General features: G+C 44.3%; 1 protein-coding gene across 1 annotated transcript; it reads right to left on the bottom strand.

Annotated features, from left to right (window-relative positions):
• Positions 1 to 309: 309 nt before the first annotated feature.
• Positions 310 to 21961, bottom strand: Noct (nocturnin; the record flags this gene model as incomplete). Its single annotated transcript, XM_015478907.2, has 3 exons — positions 310 to 2515; positions 3493 to 3762; positions 21862 to 21961. Coding segments are annotated over 3 exons (1206 nt in total), but the record flags the coding sequence as incomplete, so codon positions are not given.
• Between the last annotated feature and the right edge of the window lie 978 nt (positions 21962 to 22939).

Below are 22939 nucleotides of genomic sequence, written 5' to 3'. Positions count from 1 at the left end.
TCTTCTTCCCAGGTAGTCCCAGCTCTTCTATGTACAAAACCACTGAAAACCTCACTTGTTCTGAGAGTGATTCCAACTTGGAATGTTTGGATGAGCCATGCTGGGGACCTGCAGCCTGGGCACTGAGGGACCACATAAGCAAATCCTGGGTGCTACTGAGCCACAGCCACAGCCACAGAAACCAGGGCGTGCCCACTGTGATGTGAGGTTCCACGTAGCAGTGGCTAGAGCGGATCACCACGTGACCACATCAAGAATCAATCTGCTCCCAGATTCTTTTTGAACTAAAAAGACAAGACATCAACAGCACAAGCTTTAAAAGGTCATTTATTAATCTTAAATATTTACAACTCATACAATAAAATATGTACCAGTTTACTCCTGATGGGTTATGTTGTTTGGAAGAGGCTTTACCTGTTATCTTTATCACTTTTATTTCTGATGGTTAAGAATTGTGGGTTATCTTTTAACTTCTTACATTCTTCTTCGTAGATGTTTTAAACCACAGTCATCTGGCTTTCCTAGGAAATTTCTATGACAGCCCAATTAGAAGCTTTCTATAAAGTTTCCCATCTCTGTAATCTTAGCAGCTCAGGAGGCTGAGGCAAGAGGACCACAAATTTTGAGGCCAGCCTGGGCAACTCAGAAAGACTCTGTCTCAAAACAAAAAAGAAAAAGGGCTGGGGATGTAGCTCAGTGGTAAAGCACATTTGCGCTCAATCGCCAGTACCAAAAACAAAACAAAGAACCCAAAACAAATACAAAACAAAATAGCCTTCACATCTGTGAAAAGAAGGTCCCCCTGGCTTTCTTAGCCAGGGCCACATAACAGCTCCTAAATAATCATGGTTAAAGCACATTCCAACACAAAATGATGATACTGACTAACTTTCAAATGTATATGACTATTATCCCAATGGAAAAAGGACAATACCCAGCAGTGATTAAATAATGGAAAACTAACTGGAATTTCTTCAAGAAACACAATGGGAAACATAGAGGCAGAGAGAGCAGTATTGGTGAAGAGCGCATCAGTCCCCATATTCAGACTTAGATAACACCCTCCCCACCCTCCAGGCTGAACAGCTGCTCTGTACACGTTGTTAGGCCAGAGGGGAACATTTTAAAGCTTGAAGAAAATCACTATAAGTTACTTATAACTTGTGTCTTGCACGGACTTATAACTTGTGTCTTGCACGGTTCTAAAACGTTTATGATGCTATAATTTAGTTTTACATGAAGATATAAAAATAATAAATATTGCCATGCATATCTTGATGACATTTGAAAAACTCACAAATAAATAACTTGAAACGCGCTCTAGCGAGATTTTCCTACATACTGAGTGTTCGCTATGGAGGAGGCGAGCAAGCCCGCAAGTTTCTAAGCATTTGCAAACTGAGAAGCTTCAAGCGAGCCCAGCTGAATGCCCTTAAATGACAGATCCAAAGGGAATGCTCAGGAGGGAGGACAGAGAAGCCGAAACTGGAGTGCAAACAGCTTTTTTGCTACAGGTTTTCATTGAAAAGTTTCGTGAACTAACGGGATCTTCCCAAGGGCATGCTGGAAAGGCAGGAAGGGAGCAGAGCCTGGGGACCCTCCTCAGGCAACTTCCTCTCCTATTCAGTTTCCGGAACATCCCTCGTTAAGACTCCTGTGATTAAAGGCCAGATGAGCTTTCATAAAAGTGCGTCGGGTTCCTCGTTAAAGCTGAAGTCACACACCAGAGAGAGGTGGTCGGAGGGGTAGTTGAAGGAGGGGAGCCGGTTGGGCCCGATCTGCTCCTCGGTGAGCAGGTCCAGCGCCGAGCGCACGCTCAGCGCGTGCCTCGAGTACCAGATGTAATCCAGGGTGTGCCTGCACTCGCCCGAGGTCCGGATCTTCCAGGTGGTGTACGGGGGCTCCGACTGCCCGTCGGCGCTCAGCAGCTTGTAGGCGCTGTTCAGGTTGAGGCTGGAGGACGCGAAGTGCTTGTAGACCTCTTCGGTGGGCTCCGCGTTGAAGTCCCCGCAGACGATCAGGGGAATCTTGGCCCCTTGGGTGATGTTCTGCAGGTTCTGGAGAAGGTCACAGCCCTGGGCCGACCGAAACCGCTCCCAGCCAGTGCGAGCTTTCAAGTGGGTGACAGCGATGCAGAACTGTCGTCCTGATTCTTTGCACTCCAGGGTCTGAGCAATGGCCACCTGGTTGGTTTTCAGCGTCATGGCCGTCAGCCTGATATTGGCACTGTTGACCAGCTTGAATCGGTTCTGGAGAAAAAATAAGGCACAGCCATCTGGTCCATTGTTGTGTTCAACGTCCAGACAAGGTGACCAGGGCTTTGGGAAGAAGGTGCCTTGATAGCCCAGTCGACTGAGGAGCGGATGGAAGGTGTCAAAATAGTGGTCCACCTCTTGCAGGCATAGTATGTCTGGCTGGTAGGCGAGGATTTCCTCCAGGATGAGACACTTCCTCTCTTCCCACTTGAGAGCTTCAACAGGGCATTGTACAAAGTTATCCTTGCCCTCTCCAAGTGCTGTAAAGAAAGAGCCAGTCAGTTGACAGCTACTACAGAACCATGACTTCAAGGTAGCCGGAGGCTCCTGAGGTCAGGTCCACTCCAGGCTTCTGCTTTAGATGCCCTGGGTGGTTCTTCTCAGTCTACACTCCACTAATCCCCCCAAATTAAATAACCTCTTAGCATCTAGATGAAGCAAGCAACTGACTTCTTTTATATCAAACTATTTTTTTTTTTAAACTATATTCCAAACTAAAAGATCTTTGGTTTCAGCTTTAGTTAGAGAACTGTTCTTTGCCATCCAAGGAACTAAAATTTGTCAAATGAAATAAATATATCTTACTCTATACATTAGTTTTAACACTGACTATAATAAAGCCATGTGAACTGATTTAGATGCTACTCAGAATGAACTTTAAATGGGTACTTTTCCTACTTATGAAGGAATACTTGGAAAAAAAGAAAAGAATCAAAGATTGGTAAAGTCAGCATATTTCCTTCTTTTCCAGAAGCTAAAGACATACATGCATCCATAAATAAATGGGGCCTTGTTTCTTTTCCTTAAAATGTCTACTGCTACATAAAAGGCAATGTACAGAAGGTTGATTGACACATCTGTTTTTTAATTCAGCAGAATCAGGAAAGGAGACCTTTCTACAGTAACAAAATATTTCAATGAACAGAGAGCTGAAGCTACATCTTTTTGGTCTCCAGTTATACAGCTGAGAATGAATTGGAAACGAGTCACAAAAACACCTAGGCTCCTCCACCCCAGTTCTGTCTCCTGCACAAAATTCTCCATATTACCTCGCCAATGCCACCTAACAGCAACGGACTGGAAGCTGGAGGCAACAGGCTTAAGGATCTTCTATTGAGTTGCCTGATAAAAAACAGTCACCCCTTCCTTCCACATATCTCCCCTGCACACAGACACCAGAGCACTGAGCATGTGCAGAAGCAGAAAGGAAGTCACAGCACAGAAGCATCAGGCATACCTTGGGCGAGGATGTTCCATTGCATGACCCTAATGGGTGGGTGGCTACTGGGGCAATCTGTCCTCAGATCCACAAAGTCCCTCTGGAACCGGGGAGGTCGAGTATGCAGGACAGCCCTGCACTCCTCGAGAAGCTCTTTAGGATCAATGGGCTCCAGATGTTCTGGGTCAGGTGACACCAAGTACTCTGGGTGCTGAGAGGCAGCGCTGCTGTTCAGTGTCTTGGCGAGAGCACTATAAAGTCTGCTCGTGCCGTTTCCCATGGAACACGCTACGGGAGAGGAAAGCACAGTTACATCAGCTCCTGACCCTGCTTTCTCCTGCCTCAGCTGAAAGGCAAGCAGTTATGTCTGGACCAACTGGGAGCTCAGTGGGCAATGGTGCCACATTCAGGTGCAAAGCCAGTTCTACAGGTCAACTGAAGGAGCTTCCAGGTTCCCGCTTTCCACCTGGACAGGTAATTCAAATACTGTAGTTACCACCAGTCTCTAACTAATATACAATTATTTTAAGGGACGACTACCTTGACCTTGATGGTCTCTTCTATCCTAGGATTTGTCTTTATGATTTATAACTCTGGTCACACCAAAGTACAGCCTAACAAAACCCACATTCCTTTTTCTATAGATCATAAGAAGCCCCTGAAGACTCGTTTGTAAAGAGTGACATGTTGGGAAGCTCACGTTGACCCTGGGGAGGTGCTGGGGTATGGCAGGTTGCTGCCCTGCTCATGCCGTAAAGCAAGGGCTGAATTTACTCCACAGCCATTTCTCTTAGGTGTCAAGTGCACCATCAGGGCTTGGGCTCTCCCTAGGATTCCTATCACACTGGGCAGCATGCTCTGCAGTATCAACTGCTGGGTTTTCAAAATTCCAGAAAAGGAGCCAGCAGGTTTCCATCCAGGATGCACCTTTTCCTGACTTGCCCGCATTTCCTGAGACCTTAGAACGAGAAAGGGCGAGGAGAGGTCCAGAAAGTGCCAGCGCCTTCACACGTCTTCACACGCACTTTCTAGTGCTTTGCTTCTCAATAGATCACACTTCATTGAGGACAGAGCTCAGTCTTCAACGGGGGAGCACACGGGAAGTGACAGCCATCAGCTCGCCCTAACCATTCAATGACCCTTCTAGAAGTCGACTGTTTTCTCTTCATTTTAGTATAAACTCTCTTGAAAGACAAGTCTTTGGCAGGCTGATTGACAACCTCTCAAACCAGCAGTCAATCGAACTCACTGAGGCAGGCCACAAAGCAAATCTGAATAGTCAAATATTCTTGACCATCAAGGTCAATAAGCCTACCATTAAGAATGTGCTCTTATCCCCCTCCTCAAAACTAAGAAACGGTACACGGGTCTTCCCAACATACATTCAGCTGTCTGGGCATCTCCAAGAAAACGCACCTACGGAACACGCGTGCACAGCTGCTTCCAGAGGGTTTGATTTCAGCATTTTAAATCCATTTTAACTGACTTGCCTGCTTACCTAGTGTATGAGACCAAAGGAAGAAATTTTCTACTTGGCTGGAAATGTCACTAGAAGTTTGTCCAAGGAGGCCCCAAAAAGGGGGACCTCAACTGAAGATGACAGGGCCCTGGACATATGTAACAGGTAGGTGTGGTGGCGCGCACCTGTAATCCCAGTGACTCAAGAGGCCATGTAAACAGCAGAATCTCAAATTGAAGGCCAGCCTGGGCAACTTAGCAAGAGCCTGTCTCAACATAAAAAGTAAACATAAAAAGGGCCTTGGAATGTAGCTCGGTGGTAAGGAAACCCTGGGTTCGATCCCTAGTACTGCAAAAAAGGAAAAAATAATTTCAACATGAGTCATATTAAGGCACAAGAGATTTATTGAAAATGCAAGTGTTGGTAGTCAGTGGGACAGCAGCTGGCCTGGACAGGAGGTGGAGCCAGGGCAGGGTCAGGCCACTTGGCACCATTTTGCCCTGTGCTTGGGCGCTGCCCTGCCTCTTGCTCCTCTGCAGGCTAGGATATGGCCACAAGGACACAGCAGGGATGCCTGAGTTGCTGCTTTAGCATTCAAAGGCTTCATGGGTGATTACTGCAGGCCAATGGTTCATGGGCACCTATTTTGTGAGATGTGGTATTTTTCTCTGTACCCCCAAATACCTATCTCATCCATACCACTTTCAAACTCTTCTTGGTGACTGGGGTGTAGCTCCACGGGAGAGTACTTTTCTAGCCTGTGTGAGCCCATGGGTTCAATCCCCAGCAAAAAAAAAAAAAAAAAAAAACCACAGAGCTGACGCCTTTGTGGCTCCTGAGAGTGGTCTTCAGATCTGCAGCAGCAGCAGGAGCACTGAGATCGTGGTCCCCAAACTGTGTGCCAAGGAGCGCCAGGGCCCCAGTGCAAACTCAAAAGGGCACCGTGGTATATTTTCAAGATGAGACAAATTGTAATGCTGGACATCTGTCAAGCTGCGGGCATGCTACCAACGTGAAGCAGACGGGTTTCAACAGCATGGCTCTACATTCCTCTGGATGACATTATGTCTTTGCCAAGCTGTGCTTTGGGGCTGTTATGACATAGAGGGAGGACAATGAAATACAACTCTAAAAAAATCCCTCCCTAGGCCAGCTCTCTCTCTCAAGCCTGTCACTCCCCAAGTAGTTTTTCTTCCAGGCCCATCACTCCCCAATTTCTGGAAAATGTGTAAATTTAAAGCTATCATAAATTCATTGACTTATTAAAATTACCTTGTGGGACTGGGGCTGTGGTGCAGTGGTAGAGCACTTGCTTGACATGTGTAAGACACTGGGTTTGATTCTCAGCACCACATATATAAATAAAGGTTCATTGACAACTAAATATATTTTAAAAATTGCCTTGTGCATTGTTTATTAACATACATAATGAATAGATTAAACAAGAGAGATGATATTTTAAGAAACCTATAATTAAGGGTACTTTCCAATGTTATCTACTGATCAAATAATAGAGACCATGTCAGCCTAGGGATTCAGAGAATGACCAGACCACCATAAACCTGCTTATAATCAGATTGATGTCATCTCCACACACCTTCCCATGCCCCCCCAAGTTAATTTTAAAAGAGGAACTGAACTGGGAACCCCAAATCCATCTCTTACTTTCTAGATGGCCCACATTTGCCCTTGAATGTCTCTATATTCCTAAATTATATGTCTGTGTCTCTAGTTGATATACCCTTAAGATCATTTCTGCATGTTCTGTCTCAAGAGCCCCAAGAACTATACTTGTCTTAAGTTGAAGTCTCCTTCTCTGGGAACTCCTCAATCTCTCCAGTGGCAGTTATTGTGATAAAAAGAAAGTATCATGCAAAAATGAATGTGAAAAGGGGTGATGCTGTCCAACAGGAGTCCAGTATTTGAGGGTTGGAGAGGGATGTAGCTCAGTGGTAGAGCCATGGCCTACTGTGAGACCCTGGGCTTGATCCCCAGCACAGGGAAGAAAAGAGCAAGCCTGACATTCGAGGAATTAGGGAAAGTCAGAAAAACTATCCTGAATCACATCTCCTTCTATCAATCTGGACAAGTTAGAAAAATCAATTCCAGATTAAAAGAAAAAAGATAACAGAACATCATTCAGAAGATGCCCAGAGGCAAATCAAACTGTGCCCTAGTTCAAAGTGAACTAAAGGTCATTTAAGAAAATGATACAAAGTATGAAAAAGTATTCCAAATCAGAATTAGAAACCCAGAAATGAAACCCAGCAGACATACAGCCCACAAATTCATCTTTACCAGCTGTGGCTTAGGTAATTTTTCCTTATAATGTCAAACTGATTTTATAACCTTTGTAAATCAGAATAGAATTCCTATGGTGTCAGTAAAGTATTCTGTATTTAGATTAAATTAAATCCTTTAAGAAAGAGAAAGGATTCGATATGGTGGTGCATGAATATAATCCCAGTTACTGAGGAGGCTGAGGAAGGACGATCACAAGTCCCCAGACTTAGCAACTTAGAGACCCTGTCTAAAAGTTAAAAAATAAAAAGGCTCAGATATGATGGTATACGCCTGTAATCTCAGCAACTCGGGAGGCTGAGGCAGGAGGCCCTAAACAACCTAGCAAGGCCCTGTCTTTAAAAAAAAGTGTGTGTGTGTGTGTGTGTGTGTGTGTGTGTGTGTAGCTCAGTATTTAAGTACCCCTGGGTTCAATCCTCAGGCCCCTCCCAAAATAAAAAGGGCTGGGCATGTGGCTTAATCGTAGAGCACCTCTGGGTTCAATCCTTAGTACTAAAAATAAATAAATAAAGTTAAAAAATAAAAATGAGAAAAAGAATGTGAGAGAAACTGACAAATACTGAAAATAAGCAAAATTGATCCCTTGAAGATGAAAACTAATGACTATTTCAAAGTAGTTAAAAACTAGATATATTGGAAACAACAACACATGCCTGAGAATATCAACCTAGAGTGACCAACAAGTGGATTGCAAAGAATATGAAAAACATTCTTAGGCATCGAGGTAACAAGAGCAAGCAACTTAATAAGGACAAATTGTGTATCATCACACTTCAATTGTACAGTTTTATGCTTGAAGAACATGAAATAACATGTTTAATACCCATAAAGAAAGAAAACGTGAGCCAAGGATTTTATATCCAGCAAAACTGGCACCCTGTCTCCAGGAGCTGTAATCAGAAACTTGCTAAAGTGGTGGTGGGCAAATTGCAGCCAGGTCTTTTTGCACAAGTTTTTAAGCTGAAAACAGTTCTCACCCCCCACCCCCAGTACTGGTGGTTGAATGGAGGGCCTCATACATGCCAGGCAAGCGCCTACCATTGAGCCTCACTGCAGTCCTTTTTTTTTTTTTTTTGAGACAAGGTTTTGCTCAGTTGCCCAGGCTGGCCTTGAACTTCCAATCCTCCTGCCTCAGCCTCCCCAGTTGCTGGAATCACAGGCATATGACATTATCCCCTGAAGTTTTTACATTTTTAAAGAGTCGTTAAATATACACAGAAATGTGTGACAGGATCATTTTTGGTTTACAATGCCTAACTATTTATCATCTAGCCCTTTTCAGAAAAATTTTGCCATCCCTAGAATTAGAGAACAAATCTGAGGGCTGGGGATGTGGCTCAAGCGGTAGCACGCTCTCCTGGCATGCGTACAGCCCGGGTTCGATCCTCAGCGCCACGTACAAACAAAGATGCTGTGTCCGCCGAAAACTAAAAAATAAATATTAAAAATTCTCTCTCTCTCTCTCTCTCTAAAAAGAAAAAAGAAAAAAAGAGAACAAATCTGAGATCAAAATGACCTGAGATGATGGTATATAACATGTAGCTTCTCAGAAAAAAAATCAAGTCTAAACCAGGCTCAAAGGAAGAGTATAATATGGGAAGGTTACAAGACACAACAAGGGACATGTAAAGAGTTAGTCACCAAATGGGGGGCGGGGCAGAATGAGGACCACACATCCAACTAAAAAGTCCTAAAATTGTTTTTAGCGGCCATGAGCAGTGGTAGTGGTAGTGGTATTGCTATTCTGAGACTGTCGTGTATACATGAGAGGAGGCAAAGGTGATGTGCTGGTGTCCTGACTGCTGGCTTGTTGTGGGGCTGGGGTGGGTATGCACTGAATAGGCTGTAGCTCTAACACTCAAAGGAAAACATCCAGCCAGCTCACCTTACACTCACAGCAGATTATTAACTCTGATCAACCAACCTATTTGTGATGCGGCCTCTGGAAGACCTAGTGGTTTTCAAAAATTAAATCTACCTCAAAGACAAAGTTTGAGATGAATCAAAACATGAAGAACACACAGCAGCCTGACCAAGTATTAAGGCCTCTATGGGATAGACAAAAATGGAGTCCAGTCCCAGGAAGATCGAATGAGAAATGCATCTAGAACAGATGGAAACATTTCAAATCTGTTTGTGGGCTCTTCATATACCATCTTCATTACAGGCATCAGAGACATCTTTCTATGAACAAACTTGGATGTTTCATCCAGAGTGACTACTGTTCCCATCATATTGTGACCCAGAATGGACAATTTCTGTTGGGTGTGATTCTACCACTCAGGTATGAAATAATGCCCTGGAGTTTGTCTTCAGAAAGTTTTGCTGCATGGGTGCGGTGGCACACTCCTGCAATCCCAGCAACTAGGAAGGCTGAGGCAGGAGGACTGCAAGTTCAAAGCCAGCCTCAGCAGCATAGGCAGATCCTGTCTCAAAATTAAAAAATAAGGGCTGGGGATGTGGCTCAGTAGTTAAGTGCCCCCCGAGTCCAACCCCAGTATCCTCTTACCAAAAAAAAAAGTTTCACGGGCCTCACTGTATGATGCACACCTGAGATCCCAGCCACTCAGAGGCTGAGGGAAGCTGACCTGTTGCATGATGAGCATGTTATGAAGACGGAGACACAGACGGTCCTCATGCAGCCTCCTGGAAGGTCTGCTCAGGGCCAGGCTGTGCTCCCTGCACTTCAGCCACTGTCCAATCTTAATCTAATCTAATGCCACAGTCCTTGAGGATCATCTCCAGGCAGCATGTGGGGTAATTTTACGTTCTTACTCCCTGAGTTCTGGGAAGGGCACGCCATGCCAATAAAACTCGTGCTAATCTTTCCCCCACGAAGTTAATAAGTGGTGAATGGGCATCATCTCTGATCTAATGAAAGAAGAAAAATGCAACTCTTCAGATGGCCAAAACACGATAAGGCTAAAGCAATTAGGATGATGAAGAGTAACCAGAACAAGACTTCAAATAAGCAGATGAAGACAGGGGACCTGCGCAGGCCCATGCACGTCAGTGCTGTGCCGGTCACCTGCAGCCACCCCCATCCGTGCCTTACTAATTGCACTCATTTTTTCCAAATATTTCAATGACCACTGTGTGACACACTACTCCAGCCTCCTGGAGACACATTAGTGAACAAAACAGACCGAACTCTCTGTCCTCACTGAGCTGTGTCCTAGTGGGGAGAGACAATACCATATTAAGAGATGAAAAGCTAACAATAACCCTGCATGATTTTTTCAAAAGATCAAATAAAATCTCTCCCCTCTCGTCTCCCCTCTGACCATATGTAATTTGTCATATGGAGAAAAAGAAGGAGAAAGGATAGGGAACCCTAGTGGACAGAGCAGTGCCATTTTACATGCTATGCCCTTAGTGGCCTCAACAAAAGCTGGCATTTGAGCAGAGAACAGAGACTATAAGGAAGTGGCCTCCTGGTGCAAGAGCCCTGGCAGAGGAAGAGCAGGCGGGAGCTCAGAAGGGGCACCTGGGCAATCTGAGGAGGAGGATTAGCACAGCCAATCAGGAGGGGAGGTCAGCCAGGCAGCATGGCCGAGGGCTGCAGGCCACTGGGGCCCTAAGGCCTACCAGCTCCAGAGGTCAGCCAGTGGCACAGGCGGCCACCCTGCCAAGCACAAGACAAAGTAACCAGAGTGCCACCAGGACTGGTCAACCGAGGCGCAGATGGGGAGGGCCTCGTGAAGGGGCATCACCTAAACCAAGAGGGTGGCAGCGCAGCACCATGGTGGAGCATGAACCATGAGCCACCGACACATGTTCTGGCTGACACTCACTGGCTGATGGATTTAAAAACACCCTGCATTGTAGGGAGATGAGGAGAATCCACTAGGGGACACTCACAGCAGTCAAGGCGCAGGGATTCGGTGGTGGCAGTGAAAGTGGTCGATTTCTGCACAAGGCTTGAGGAGTCGGCAAGTTTTGTGGGTGACTTGCACATAGTTCGTGATAGGAAAAGCAGTCAAAAGGCTGGCCAAGGCCTCTGGCCGAGCACAGGACAAGGACGTTGCCATGACAGTGACAGGAAGACCTGGTCTGCAGAAGGGTCTGCAGAAGACAGGGTTCAGCAGCTAGTGACTGGCATTCCCAGGGGAGGTGCAAACAGACAATACACAATTGGGAGATGTTAGTGCACGGAAAAGACCCAAGTGGATCATTTTACTTATTTTTGTTTGTGGGTTTTGTTTGTTTTGTGGTCCTGGGATGGAACCCAGGGCCTCATGAATGCTAGGCAAGTGCTCTACCACTGGGCTACACGCCAGTCCTAAAGTGAGTTTAAGAGAAAGGAGGCCAGCTGGGTGTGGTGGCACACGCCTATAATCCCAGCAGCTTGGGAGGCTGAGACAGGAGGATCGCAAGTTCAAAGCCAGCCTCAGCAATTTAGCAAGGCCCTAAGTAACTCAGTGAGACCCTGTCTCTAATAAAATACAAAATAGGGCTGGGGATGTGGCTCAGTGGTCGAGTGCCCCTGAGTTCAGCCCCTAGTACCAGAGAGAGAGAGAGAGAGAGAGAGAGAGAGAGATAAGGAGGGAGGGAGAGGGGAAGGAAGCCAAAGGACTGAGTTCTAGAACAGAGGGTTAGTGTAAAAATCTGCAAAGGCAATGATGACATGGCCAGAGAAGGAGAAAAAATTAGAAGCATGATTTTCTTGGAACCAAATAAAGACAGTTCATCCAAGAGAAATTACCACCTGCATCAAATGCTACTGACAGTTCAAGGAAAACGATGATGGAGAACCAGAAACACTGGAAAAACTCCAGAAACACTGGGGACTCTGGTGACATTAACAATAGCAGTTTTTTACTTTGGTGGAGTTGTGGGGAGAAGAGTATATAAGACAGAGCAGAGAAGTTATTTTGAAGAAATTATACCTAAAAAGGAGAGAAATGGAGTAGTGGCAAGGTTATTTTTTAGAATTGGCAACTATTATACCACGTCTGCTTGCTACTGTGCACTAGAAGGAAGAGCCAGGGGCAGGGGGCTTGACTCCTATGATGGAGTGAGGGAGACGACAAATTCCCTCCCCCAAAGCAACTACAAAAACTTGGGACAAAATATCAAAACGAGTTACTTCAATTCTAGAAATGGCAGCTCTGCTGGGGCCTGGACAGCCACCGGGGCCTGGTGCTGAGAGAAGTTTCAACAGAACGCTGGTGCGTCAGGATGGCAATGGTGCTGAACAGAGAGACTCAAACTGCTGCTCCTCCATGTGTCCAATCTGGGGGGTACAGGTGGGGACTGCTGGGACCTGAACCCCTGACCTTGCGGATGCTAGGCAAGTGTTATCACTGAGCTACATTCCCAACACCAATCAGTGTATCCAGAAGTTTCTGGATGTTGCCAAGACAGGCAGAATATTTTTTCTATACAAAAAAGATTGCAGTTAACTGTGTAGAAACCAGAGCACGTGAGAAAGCCAGGGCACTTGAAGCAGGGACTGGGAAGTCATCAACGAGTCACAGCACAAAAAGCAGCTGAAATTCCTAGGGCGCCTCAGCCTACCTGGGAGCAGGCATCTGCCCTTACCCCTGTCAGCGGAAGCAGGCCCCAGCAGTCTGGTCTGCATGGTATCCCCTGCCAAGTTCTGCCACACTGACTTAGCAGGCATGGCATTTTGGAAGAACTCTTTGCTACAGAATAATCAGTTTCTGTGAGTTTAATGTTCTTACCTAAAATTTTTACTTTTTATTTTTGAGCTGGTAATTTCTTTTCCTTTTTTTTTTTAAGAGAGAGAGAGAGAGAGAGAGAATTTTAATATTTATTTTTTAGTTTTTGGCGGACGCAACATCTTTGTATGTGGTGCTGAGGATCGAACCCAGGCCGCACGCATGCCAGGCCACATCCCCAGCCCCAAGCTGGCAATTTCTTAAGTTTATAAAATGCCTCTATATTTGGTAAACCGAGATTTTTTTTTGTCTTTAGCCAAGATTAAACTCTTAGTGTGATGACAGATTTTTTACTATTTTTGCCTTGTTTTAAAAATTGTAATTTTTGTACAGCTCCCTCCTTTTTATGCTTCCAGTTGTAGAATTTATGATCTGAGGGGCAAAATTACAATCATCTGAGAATCAGGGGATAGGAATTTGTTTATAGGCCTTTTATGACAACTGCCCATCCATGGTAATGCAGAAAAATTTGTAAATTTGCTGCTTCCTTTGAATTGTGGGCACATGGTGCACGCCTGTGATCCCAGCAGCTAGGGAGGCGAGAGCATCACAAGTTCAAGTCCAGTCTCAGCAACTTAGGGAGGTCCTAAGCAACTTTGCACGACTCTATCTCAAAAAACAAAAACAAAAACAAAGATACTCCCCCACTGAACTACTTCAAGAAGAGGAGTCTCTGGGAGATGTCTGTAGTGTGGATATTTTGTAAAGCCCCCATAAAAGGGTCAAAATATGCTGGGGTAGTGTAGCGATATTATAGTTGGTCCTTGAGGTGGTACTGGCTTAATTTGGGTAAGTTTACATTGGGGAGCTGCATTAGGAGCATGAGATGCTAAATGTTGTAATACTCTGCAGTAATCAGGGTAAGTAATGGCAGAGCCTGTCTCCCTCTGTGTCGGCTGGGACACAGTGTGAGGGGTCAAGCTTACACCGATGTCTTTTTTATTTCTGAGTTTGGTTTGCTTGTGTTGGTTGTTTTGCTTTTTGGAGCAGACAGTTTCCATAAGGAAGATTCTTGCTCGTGGGCTTGATTCCCAGTGACCAGGGCGTGCTGCAGAGCTCAGCCCCAGAGCGCACACGGAGTCCCCGAGTCCCCGCCGTGCGCTGGGGAAGATGCTCTGTCCTCTTGGAGGAGTTATCCTGTTTTGCGGTTTCTTACTGGATTACACCCTTTGCAAAATACAAACACTCCACTGTGCCCTGAACAGTCGCGGTCTGGTGGCTCCTTTGTTCCCTCTCCCGAGGCTCTACTTTCCGCTCAGATCCTGTTCTGGCCTTGGTGCCACCCGGTCCACGAGGCTCCGATGCCCTTCCCACTCATGCGCAGGGATCTGGACTTCAAAATCTCTTCCCAGTCTTGTCTGCTTCTATTTGGGGCTTAGTGACCTGCACCTGCTCCGGGCCCCTCCTGCCCTGTCGGCCCATGGGCATTGGGCATCGTCCCCTTGACCATGGGACCACACATTTCTCAGGGCACTCGTGTTCATCATACATGATACCTACACTGCTCCCTTTGTCCTCGTGCTCTGTGGGTGGTATCTGGCACATGGACCTGTTATTACCAGCCTGAAGCAGATGAACCCCCTCGGAATGCACAGGTCAAAGGGACCTTTAGGAAGCAGCTCTTGGTCACAGGGGGTTAGCCTGGTCATTTCATGTGAATTATCATCTCTGATTGGTAATTTTAGATTTCTTGATTAAAAACACAAATAAATTGGTTAGTTTGGGGTCATCTTTCAATAATATAGGTGTTTGAATGGAAGGATTGGAATCTGTTCTATTTGGTGCTTACTGAAAATATTTTGAATTAGTATGTACAAATTATTGCAATTTCTTTATTGAATTCAAAAGTTTTATCAAATAACAATTTTTCAGTCTTGGGAGAAAAAAGTTATTTCAGGGCTCTGGCCATTGACCAAAAGACAAGTAAAAACTCATGAAGGTTATTGAAGAACAGAGATAGTCTGACAGCTGTGCCCAGGGCCGCTCCCATTTCCTCCACCCCAGTTCTACGGGAGTAGTTTAAGTAGGGCAGGGAAGGTGTTGCATCAGTAAGTTTAAAAAATCTTTCCACACAGAAAAGCCCAAATGCTGATGGCTTCACTGTGTGAATTTGATAAAAGAGTTAAAAAAATAAAAACCAGCTTAGGTGTTAGTCAAAAGATGAATAGAGGGGCTGGGGTTGTGGGTCAGTGGTAGAGCACTTGCCTTGCATGCGTGGGACACTGGGTTCGATCCTTAGCACCACATAAATAAATAAAGATATTGTGTCCATCTACAATTAAAAAATTAAAAAAAAAAGATGACTAGATAAAGAAAGTGTGGTATATGTACACAATGGAGTTTTACTCAGACATAAAGAAGAATAAAATTATGTCATTGCAGGAAAACAGATGGAACTTGAGAGTATTATGCTAAACAAAATAAGCCACTCAGAAAGTCAAGGGTTGTGTTTCCTCTTGCATGCGGAAGTTAGAGAAAAAGGAAAAAATAGTGGGAGTGGGGTTGGGTGAAAATAGAAGGGAGACTGCCAGGTTTGGTGGTGCACACCTGTAATCCCAGCAACTCAGGAGGCTGAGGCAGGAGGACTGTAAATTCTTTTTTTTTTTTTTTAGAGAGAATTTTAACATTTATTTTTTAGTTTTCGGCGGACACAACATCTTTGTTTGTATGTGGTGCTGAGGATCGAACCCGCCCGCACGCATGCCAGGAGAGCACGCTACCGCTTGAGCCACATCCCCAGCACAGAGGACTGTAAATTCAAAGCCAGCCTCAGCAACTTAGTGAGACCCTAAGGCTTAAAAAGACTGGGGATGTGCTCAGTGGCTAAAGCAACCCCTGGGATTCCATCCCCAGTACCAAAAAAAAAAAAAGGGTGGGGGGAGAACATTAGAAGAGAGGAAGGGAACAGGGGGAGGGAGGTAGGAAAGGAAAGGTGAGGTCCTGGGGCCTGAATATGTAACAACAAATCCCACCGTTTTATATATCATAATGTGCCAATAAAAATAACAACAAAATAATAAATATGACCAATCCTACACAAATTCCTATTTATTACTTCCCATGTACAGTCACTAAGGTAGAGTTTGGCAGGTTTTTTTTTTTTTTTGATAAATTAAAAAGATTTTCCATATAGTCCCAAACTCACACCCCTGTGTATTTACCAAAATTAAGTGAAAACGAACATTCACATATAAATCCATATGCAAATGTTCACAGCCTTTATTCACAACTGCCCCCAACTGGAAACAACCAAGATGCCCTTGAGCATGTGAACAGATAAACTACAGGAGATCCATAAAATAAAACTTCACAGAGACACAAGGGAACAGCTGTCGACTCAAGAACATGGTGAATCTTAAATGCATTCTGTAAGTGAAAAAACCTTGATCCAAAAAGCCACATGTTGTGTGATTCATTCATGGTGTTCTGGAAAAGTCCAAGGGAAGGAAGGCAGATGGGTGGTGGCAGGGGCTGAGGAGGGAGGAGTGGCTGGCTTCAAAGGTGATGCGCAGGGGAATGTTTAGGTGAGAGAACTGCTCTGAGTAGGAACAGCATGGTGGATGTTGACTCGGTGCATGTCCAAGCCCACAGAAGAAGCCACTGCAAAGAATAAACTCTAATGGATGCAAAATATAAACCAGGAGGTCCAAGGACCTTGAGAGGAAATGGAGACCCCGATGAAGGAATCTAATGATATTGCAGATACATGGACACCTTGCCAAAGTAGTTCAGGGAAAGAGGAGTTGTGAGCTCAGAAACTTTGGAAACAGTGTTTGAATGGGAAACTATATGGCTAAAGACAGAGAACGGCGCACGAGCACAGTACTCTAGTGGTAAAGCTGTTTCTGGTGGGGGAGGGAGGTAGTGATAACTCTGGAACTGCTTTACACCTACTCTGGGGATGGTGAACAAACAGGTAAATGGATAACTGTTTGGGTTGTCAGAAGTCTGTCTGCCACAGAGAGGAGTTCTAGGCAATGGAGGGAAGGCTAGAATGAACCACTTGGTACTGCGCTAAAGTAAGAGACATCAGTAGGAAGTCATGTTTACCTTACTATATAGTAGGATGTACACATAGCAATAATTATGGTGTGCATGTGTGGCTTTGTGTGTACACGTGCATTTCCTAGTTCCATTTCTTGAGAGTGAGCACCCAGTGGCAGCAAGCACACCCTGTGCCCAGATCTTGGTTTCTAATACCATTCTCAAAGACAGACAAACAGAATCTGGCTCCTTGGAGAAATGACTAGGGCAGCCGGGTACAGTGGCACATGCCTGTTATCCCAGCAACTTGGGAGGCTGAGGCAGGAGGATCATGAGTTCAAGGCCAGGCCCTAGCTACTTAGTGAGATCCTGTCTCAAAATAAAAAATGAAAAGGGCTGGGGATGTGGCTCAGTCCAAAAAAAAAAAAAAAAGAGTAGGACAGGAAAAATAAAGATGAACCAGACAAGGATGCAGCCCGAGAGTTCTCAGTGGTCAAAGCAGGAACAGTCGGAGCAGAACAATGCAGGGTTAGATTATAACCCCAAGGGTGACGTGTGGATGAGCCCAGAATAAAGATGATTGAGGAAGTGGGGGTGGGAGCAGTGGGGGCGACACCCTCTCACAGGGAGGGGCAGAAGGAGAGATCTGGCACACTTTATGTTGACCAGATGATCAGTGTCAATATGATGAGTGGCTGAATCATGTTAGCAGAACCTGATGTGATGTGACTGTCACTGCCGAACCCGTAACCCCAGACTCACCATGAGAAAAGCCTCAGAAAACTCTGGCTGAAGACACTTCAAAATACCGACCAGTGTTCTTTAAACTGTCAAGGTCTTGAAAAACAAGGAAAGACTGAGACCGTCACAGAGCAGGAGTCCAACAGACCCCATGTCTAAACGCACGCAGTGTGGTCTCAGTGAGGTACCAGGCAGGCGGGCTTCTCAGTCTGACAAATGCTCTTTGTCATGTCAGATGTAAACCTTCTGGGAAAGTGAGCAAGGGACACGAGGACTCTCCACAGCACCTTCACAACTTTTCTAAAATAATTTCAATATGAAAAATTTGTCTGGAGAACGGACCAGTCTCAAATGTAAAAGCTCAAATTGTACTTCAAGAAAAAGCACAGAGAAAATCTTTGTGAATGTGTTAGGCAAAGAGTTCAACAGAGTCCCAAGAGTATAACCGTAAAAGAAAAAAAAAATGGATACATTGGATTCCATCAAAATTAAAATACATTAGCCAGGTACAGAGACTCAGGAAGCTAAGACAGAAAGATTGCAAATTCAAGGCCAGCCTGAGCAATTCAGCAAAAGTCTCCAAATAAAAAGGGATGAGAATTATACCTCAGTAGTATAGCACCACTGAGTTAAAGCCACAGTTCCATAAATAAATAAGTCAATTAAAAGATAAAATGTTTTGCTTTAAACCATTAAGAAAGTGAAAAGGTATGGTAGTGCATAAAACTCAGGAGGCTGAGGCAGGAGGATCACAATTTTAAGGTCAAGCAACCTGGAGAGACCTATCTCAAAATAAAAAAATTAAATAGGCTGGGGATGTAGCTCAGTGGTAAAGCTCTTGCCTAACATGTATGTAACACTGGGTTCCATCCCCAGCACCAAAAAAATAAATAAATAAATAAAAATAAAAAATGTGACAAGACACAGAACGAGAGAACATATTTGCAAATCATAATCTTAATGGACTTGCAAATCAGGACTATTCGGAGACACCATCACATACCTGCTGAAATGGCCATAGTCAAAAGGACCAAAGAGTGTGGAGGATACAGTCTCCTCCTGCTGCAGGCAGGCGGTTTTCAAATGCCTCAGCCATTTTGGAAACAGTTTTGCATTATTTTAAAAAGTTACACATCGGTTTAGCACATAACCAGATAATTTCACTTCCAGGAATCTATTCCAGACAAATGAGAACATATGTGCCCACCAAGAATGGCTCACGAATGTCGCAGCAGCGGGAATCTTCATGATGCTCTGAATGGAAACAACTCAATGAGCATCCTGGGCCAGTAAAACGCAGCAGGTCCACACAGCAATGGAGGAACTCCTGGGACAGGAGCTCACACCAAGAAAGGCGTGTCAGAGGCCTGACTCTGGGGGAGAAAGCAGACCCCTGGATGCGTGGCCTGGGCGGCCTTGAGGGATCTGGGGGACAGAAATGTTCCCAGCCTGGACCGTACTGGTGGCTGCATGGCTATATAAATTCATTACAAATTACTGAACTATCACATTGTTATTTTATGGTCAGTACATAGTCTTCAGTAAAGCTGGGGGAAACGGATGGATGGATTAATGCAGATATTGCCCAGAGTGGACTAACTGTGAAGGGAATGAGTCCAGGCCCGCCTTCTGCTCACTCTCCGGCCCCATCCTCCGGCCCCTTACTCTTGCCCTTCCACCTTCCACCATGGGCTGATGCAGCAAGATGCGGGTCCCTCAATCATGGACTTCCCATTTCCTGGAGGAAATGGAAGAAATAAGTAGATAAGAAATAAATCTGTCGCTTGTTTGTTTTTGTTTTTGAGGAATGGGAATTGAACTCAGGGACAATTTGCCTTTGAGCCACATCTCCAGCCCTTTTTAGTTTTGGATACAAGTTCTCACTAAGTTGCTTAGAGCCTTACTACGTTGCTGAGGCTGGCCTTGAACTTGTAATCCTCCTGCCTCAGCCTCCCAAGTCATTGGAATTATAGGCTAAATTTGTCCTTTATAAATGACCCAGTCTCAAGTGCTCTGTAAGAGCAGCACAATGAACTATAAAACATCTTAAGACCATGGAATGCTGGATATGTGCCAAGCTCACTGCTTGCTTTGACTGCATTTCAATCCTCTTCGCAATCCCAGGAAGCAGCTACTCTAACAATGTCCACTCTACAACCAGTGAGGAAAAACTCTACAACCATCCTCACTGCTTATCACCTAGGAGGGGGCTGGGGTACAGCTTGGGGTAGAGCACTTGCCTAGCGCGTGCCCTGGGGTTCCATCTCCAAACACACAAAAGGTCCCATTCATTTTTGTAAGTATCAAGCATTTAAAAAATTTCCTTTCACACACAAATACATGTCTATTTCCAAGATTTCTTGCCATTTTACAGAAACCGTATGACTTAATAAGAGATCCCTGTCTGAACTTTAATAAAAAGATCTTCAAGCCAGGTATGGTGGCTCACACCTGTAATCCCAGCGGCTTGGGAGGCTGAGACAGGAGGATGGCAAATTCAGAGCCAGCCTCAGCAAAGGTAAGGCACTAAGCAACTCAGTGAGACCCTGTCTCTAAATAAAATACAAAATAGGGCTGGGGATGTGGCTCAGTGGTACCAAAAAATAAATAAATAAATACCTTCATGCATTCAGAAAAGTTCAATGTTCAAAGCTTATTTCCTGAGGCCAAATAAATTCATCCAAATGGAAATTAAGGTATCGAAAAATACCAAATTGTGGCCAAAACCTTTGCTGAACTTCGTCTGGTACTCAGACTGGCTTCTAGGTCTAATTTCATGTTTGGAAATAAGCATTTTGAATTTGACCTCATATGTATTGAGTTTCTGCCACTTTGCTAGAAAAAGTATCAGCCATCGTTCTCAGTGCATACCCAAGTTATATGATTTACATAGGATTTACATAGGCAATAGACTCGTCAAAACAGCTGTATCTCAGGTCTTGGGAGTGGAGCCCGTGGCAGAGCACTTGCCTGGTCTGTGTAAGCACCATCATCACAACAGAAAACCTATTTCTTAGTGGCAAGCAGCCCACCCCTTGCCACTAATTCTATAAGCATATTTTCATATATGGCTAGAACTAGATGCTTTCATCCCTTCTACTATTAACTATTACCAATACCTCACTTCTACTTTATTTCATTAGAATAAATATCTTTTCTTACTCTTTTAATAGCCATTAAAGAATTGTTGGATATTTAAGATATTTTAGATTTCTTAAATACTGTAGTACAGATTGAATATATCTTTATCTGAAAGGCTTGGGACCAGAATGTTTTGAATTTCAGATTTTTAAAATTTTGGAATATTTGCAGATACATAATGAAATATTTTGTGGATAGAACCAAGTCAAACATAAGACTCATTTGTTTCATATACACTGTATGTACCTAGCCTGAAGGTAATTTCAGGCTATTTCCAGCGTGCCGTTGTTTTGACTGCAACTCATCACAGGAGGCCAGGTATAGACTTTTCCTTTGGGGAATCATACCTATGGTCCCAAGCCTTTCAGATAAAGATATATTCAATCTGTACTACTGTATTTAAGAAATCTAAAAAATCTTAAATATCCAACAATTCTTTAATGGCTATTATAAGAGTAAGATATTTATTCTAATGAAATAAAGTAGAAGTGAGGTATTGGTAATAGTTAATAGTACCTGCAAAGTTTCAGATTTTAGAGCATTTTTGGATTTTGGATATTCAGATTAGCAACATCAATCTACAGTAAATAAACTTCTCACATTTAGTCATCTGCTTACTTTCCTAAAAAATGGGCAAATCATTAAAATATATATATATATATATATATATATATATATATATATATATACATCCTTAATGATACCATTTACCACACACTTCTAAAGCAATCTAGGCAGACGGCAAGATCCTAGAGTAGTAAGCACAAGGAAATCATCCAAGATTTAATAAAACATTCCCATCGATAATTACAATGCTGGATGATAAAGGTCCAAGCCCAAACTGATCGGGGCTCACCACCCATCTGAAGCAGTCCTGACACCATGCAGGAATCAGACACCTCTCCAGATTTGTCCCTCTAGATACAAGGAACTGTGTGTTCCAGGCTGTGTTCAAACCGTTTAGTTGGTGAATAATTTTTCTCAGTTTGAGCTTACTATCTTGAAAGGGTAACTCAGCAAAAACAATGATTAAAAGTCAAAGAGTAAGCAAAAGGCAGAATTATCTTGGGTACACACCTGGGAAGCTGCCGAAGCTGATCAACCTTGGGCCCAAGAAAACCTTCAAGAATAAAGTACACAATACACCAAAACTGCGACCAACCAACGTCACAGGAAGGCATCATTGAAGCAGCAATCCAATGTTGCCATCTGCTGGCCAATTGTGGAACCGCCTCAGAAACTTCAGAGCTAATAAAATAGCTGGTTTTCATTATGCTTATCAGACCTGGTTCCTGAATAAATTTGGTCACCTTCAAGACAAGCCAGCAAAAATGAAGACAATATTCAGCAACATAAAACAGCTTGGATGTTGACTACATGGTATATTTGTTCCTTTCAAATTCTGAGACAGAGTCTTGCTAAGTTCCCAAGGCTGGCCTTGAATTTGTGATCCTCCTGCCTCAGTCTCCTCAGGTGCTGAGCTTGATTACAGGTGTACACCACCATACCTGGCACAATATATTTAAATAGAATTAATATAGATACAAGCTCCGTTGTTCAAATTAATGGAGCACAATTTGGTGGCTCTCATTTTCTTACACCTGGCCCGCACCCTTGGTGACTTGATCTCCAATCCTTATCCAGCACCTAGAAGACTCTAAGCTTCCATTGTTTGGTTACTGTGAAGATTGAGTTGAGCAAGATGGACCGGCTAGGTGACAGCTACACCTCTTCTGCTTAGTGATGCTTGTCTTCTGGACTTAAGAGCAGGCTACTGACATTTGAGAGAATGTGCCACAGCCACTTCCACATTCTTTTCACTGCTTTTTCTAACAACCCTGAGAACCAGGTGTCCTACTGGGCATTTTACAGACAGTGGAGAGTACCTGCACCGCGGATGGCTGCCTGTCATCATCTCCAACCGTGTGGCGCCTGCCTGTGAGGGAGCAGCCGGGGCACACACAGCCGCCTATCCTACATGCCAGGAATAGACAGAGGTCAAGTTCCACCTCCTCCACCCGTCAGACGTCATTGTCATTACAGCACACAGCTGGTACAGCACAAAGTGTACAACGCAGTGTCACGACCCACCTGGCATTACCGGAGATATCAAATGAAGGTCATGACTCTACCCAGAGTGTCTAAAAATACACGG

This window comes from Marmota marmota, unplaced genomic scaffold, assembly GCF_001458135.2.
Source record: "Marmota marmota marmota unplaced genomic scaffold, marMar, whole genome shotgun sequence".
Classification (NCBI taxonomy): domain Eukaryota; kingdom Metazoa; phylum Chordata; class Mammalia; order Rodentia; family Sciuridae; genus Marmota; species Marmota marmota.
This window is presented reverse-complemented; position numbering and strand designations above follow the sequence as displayed.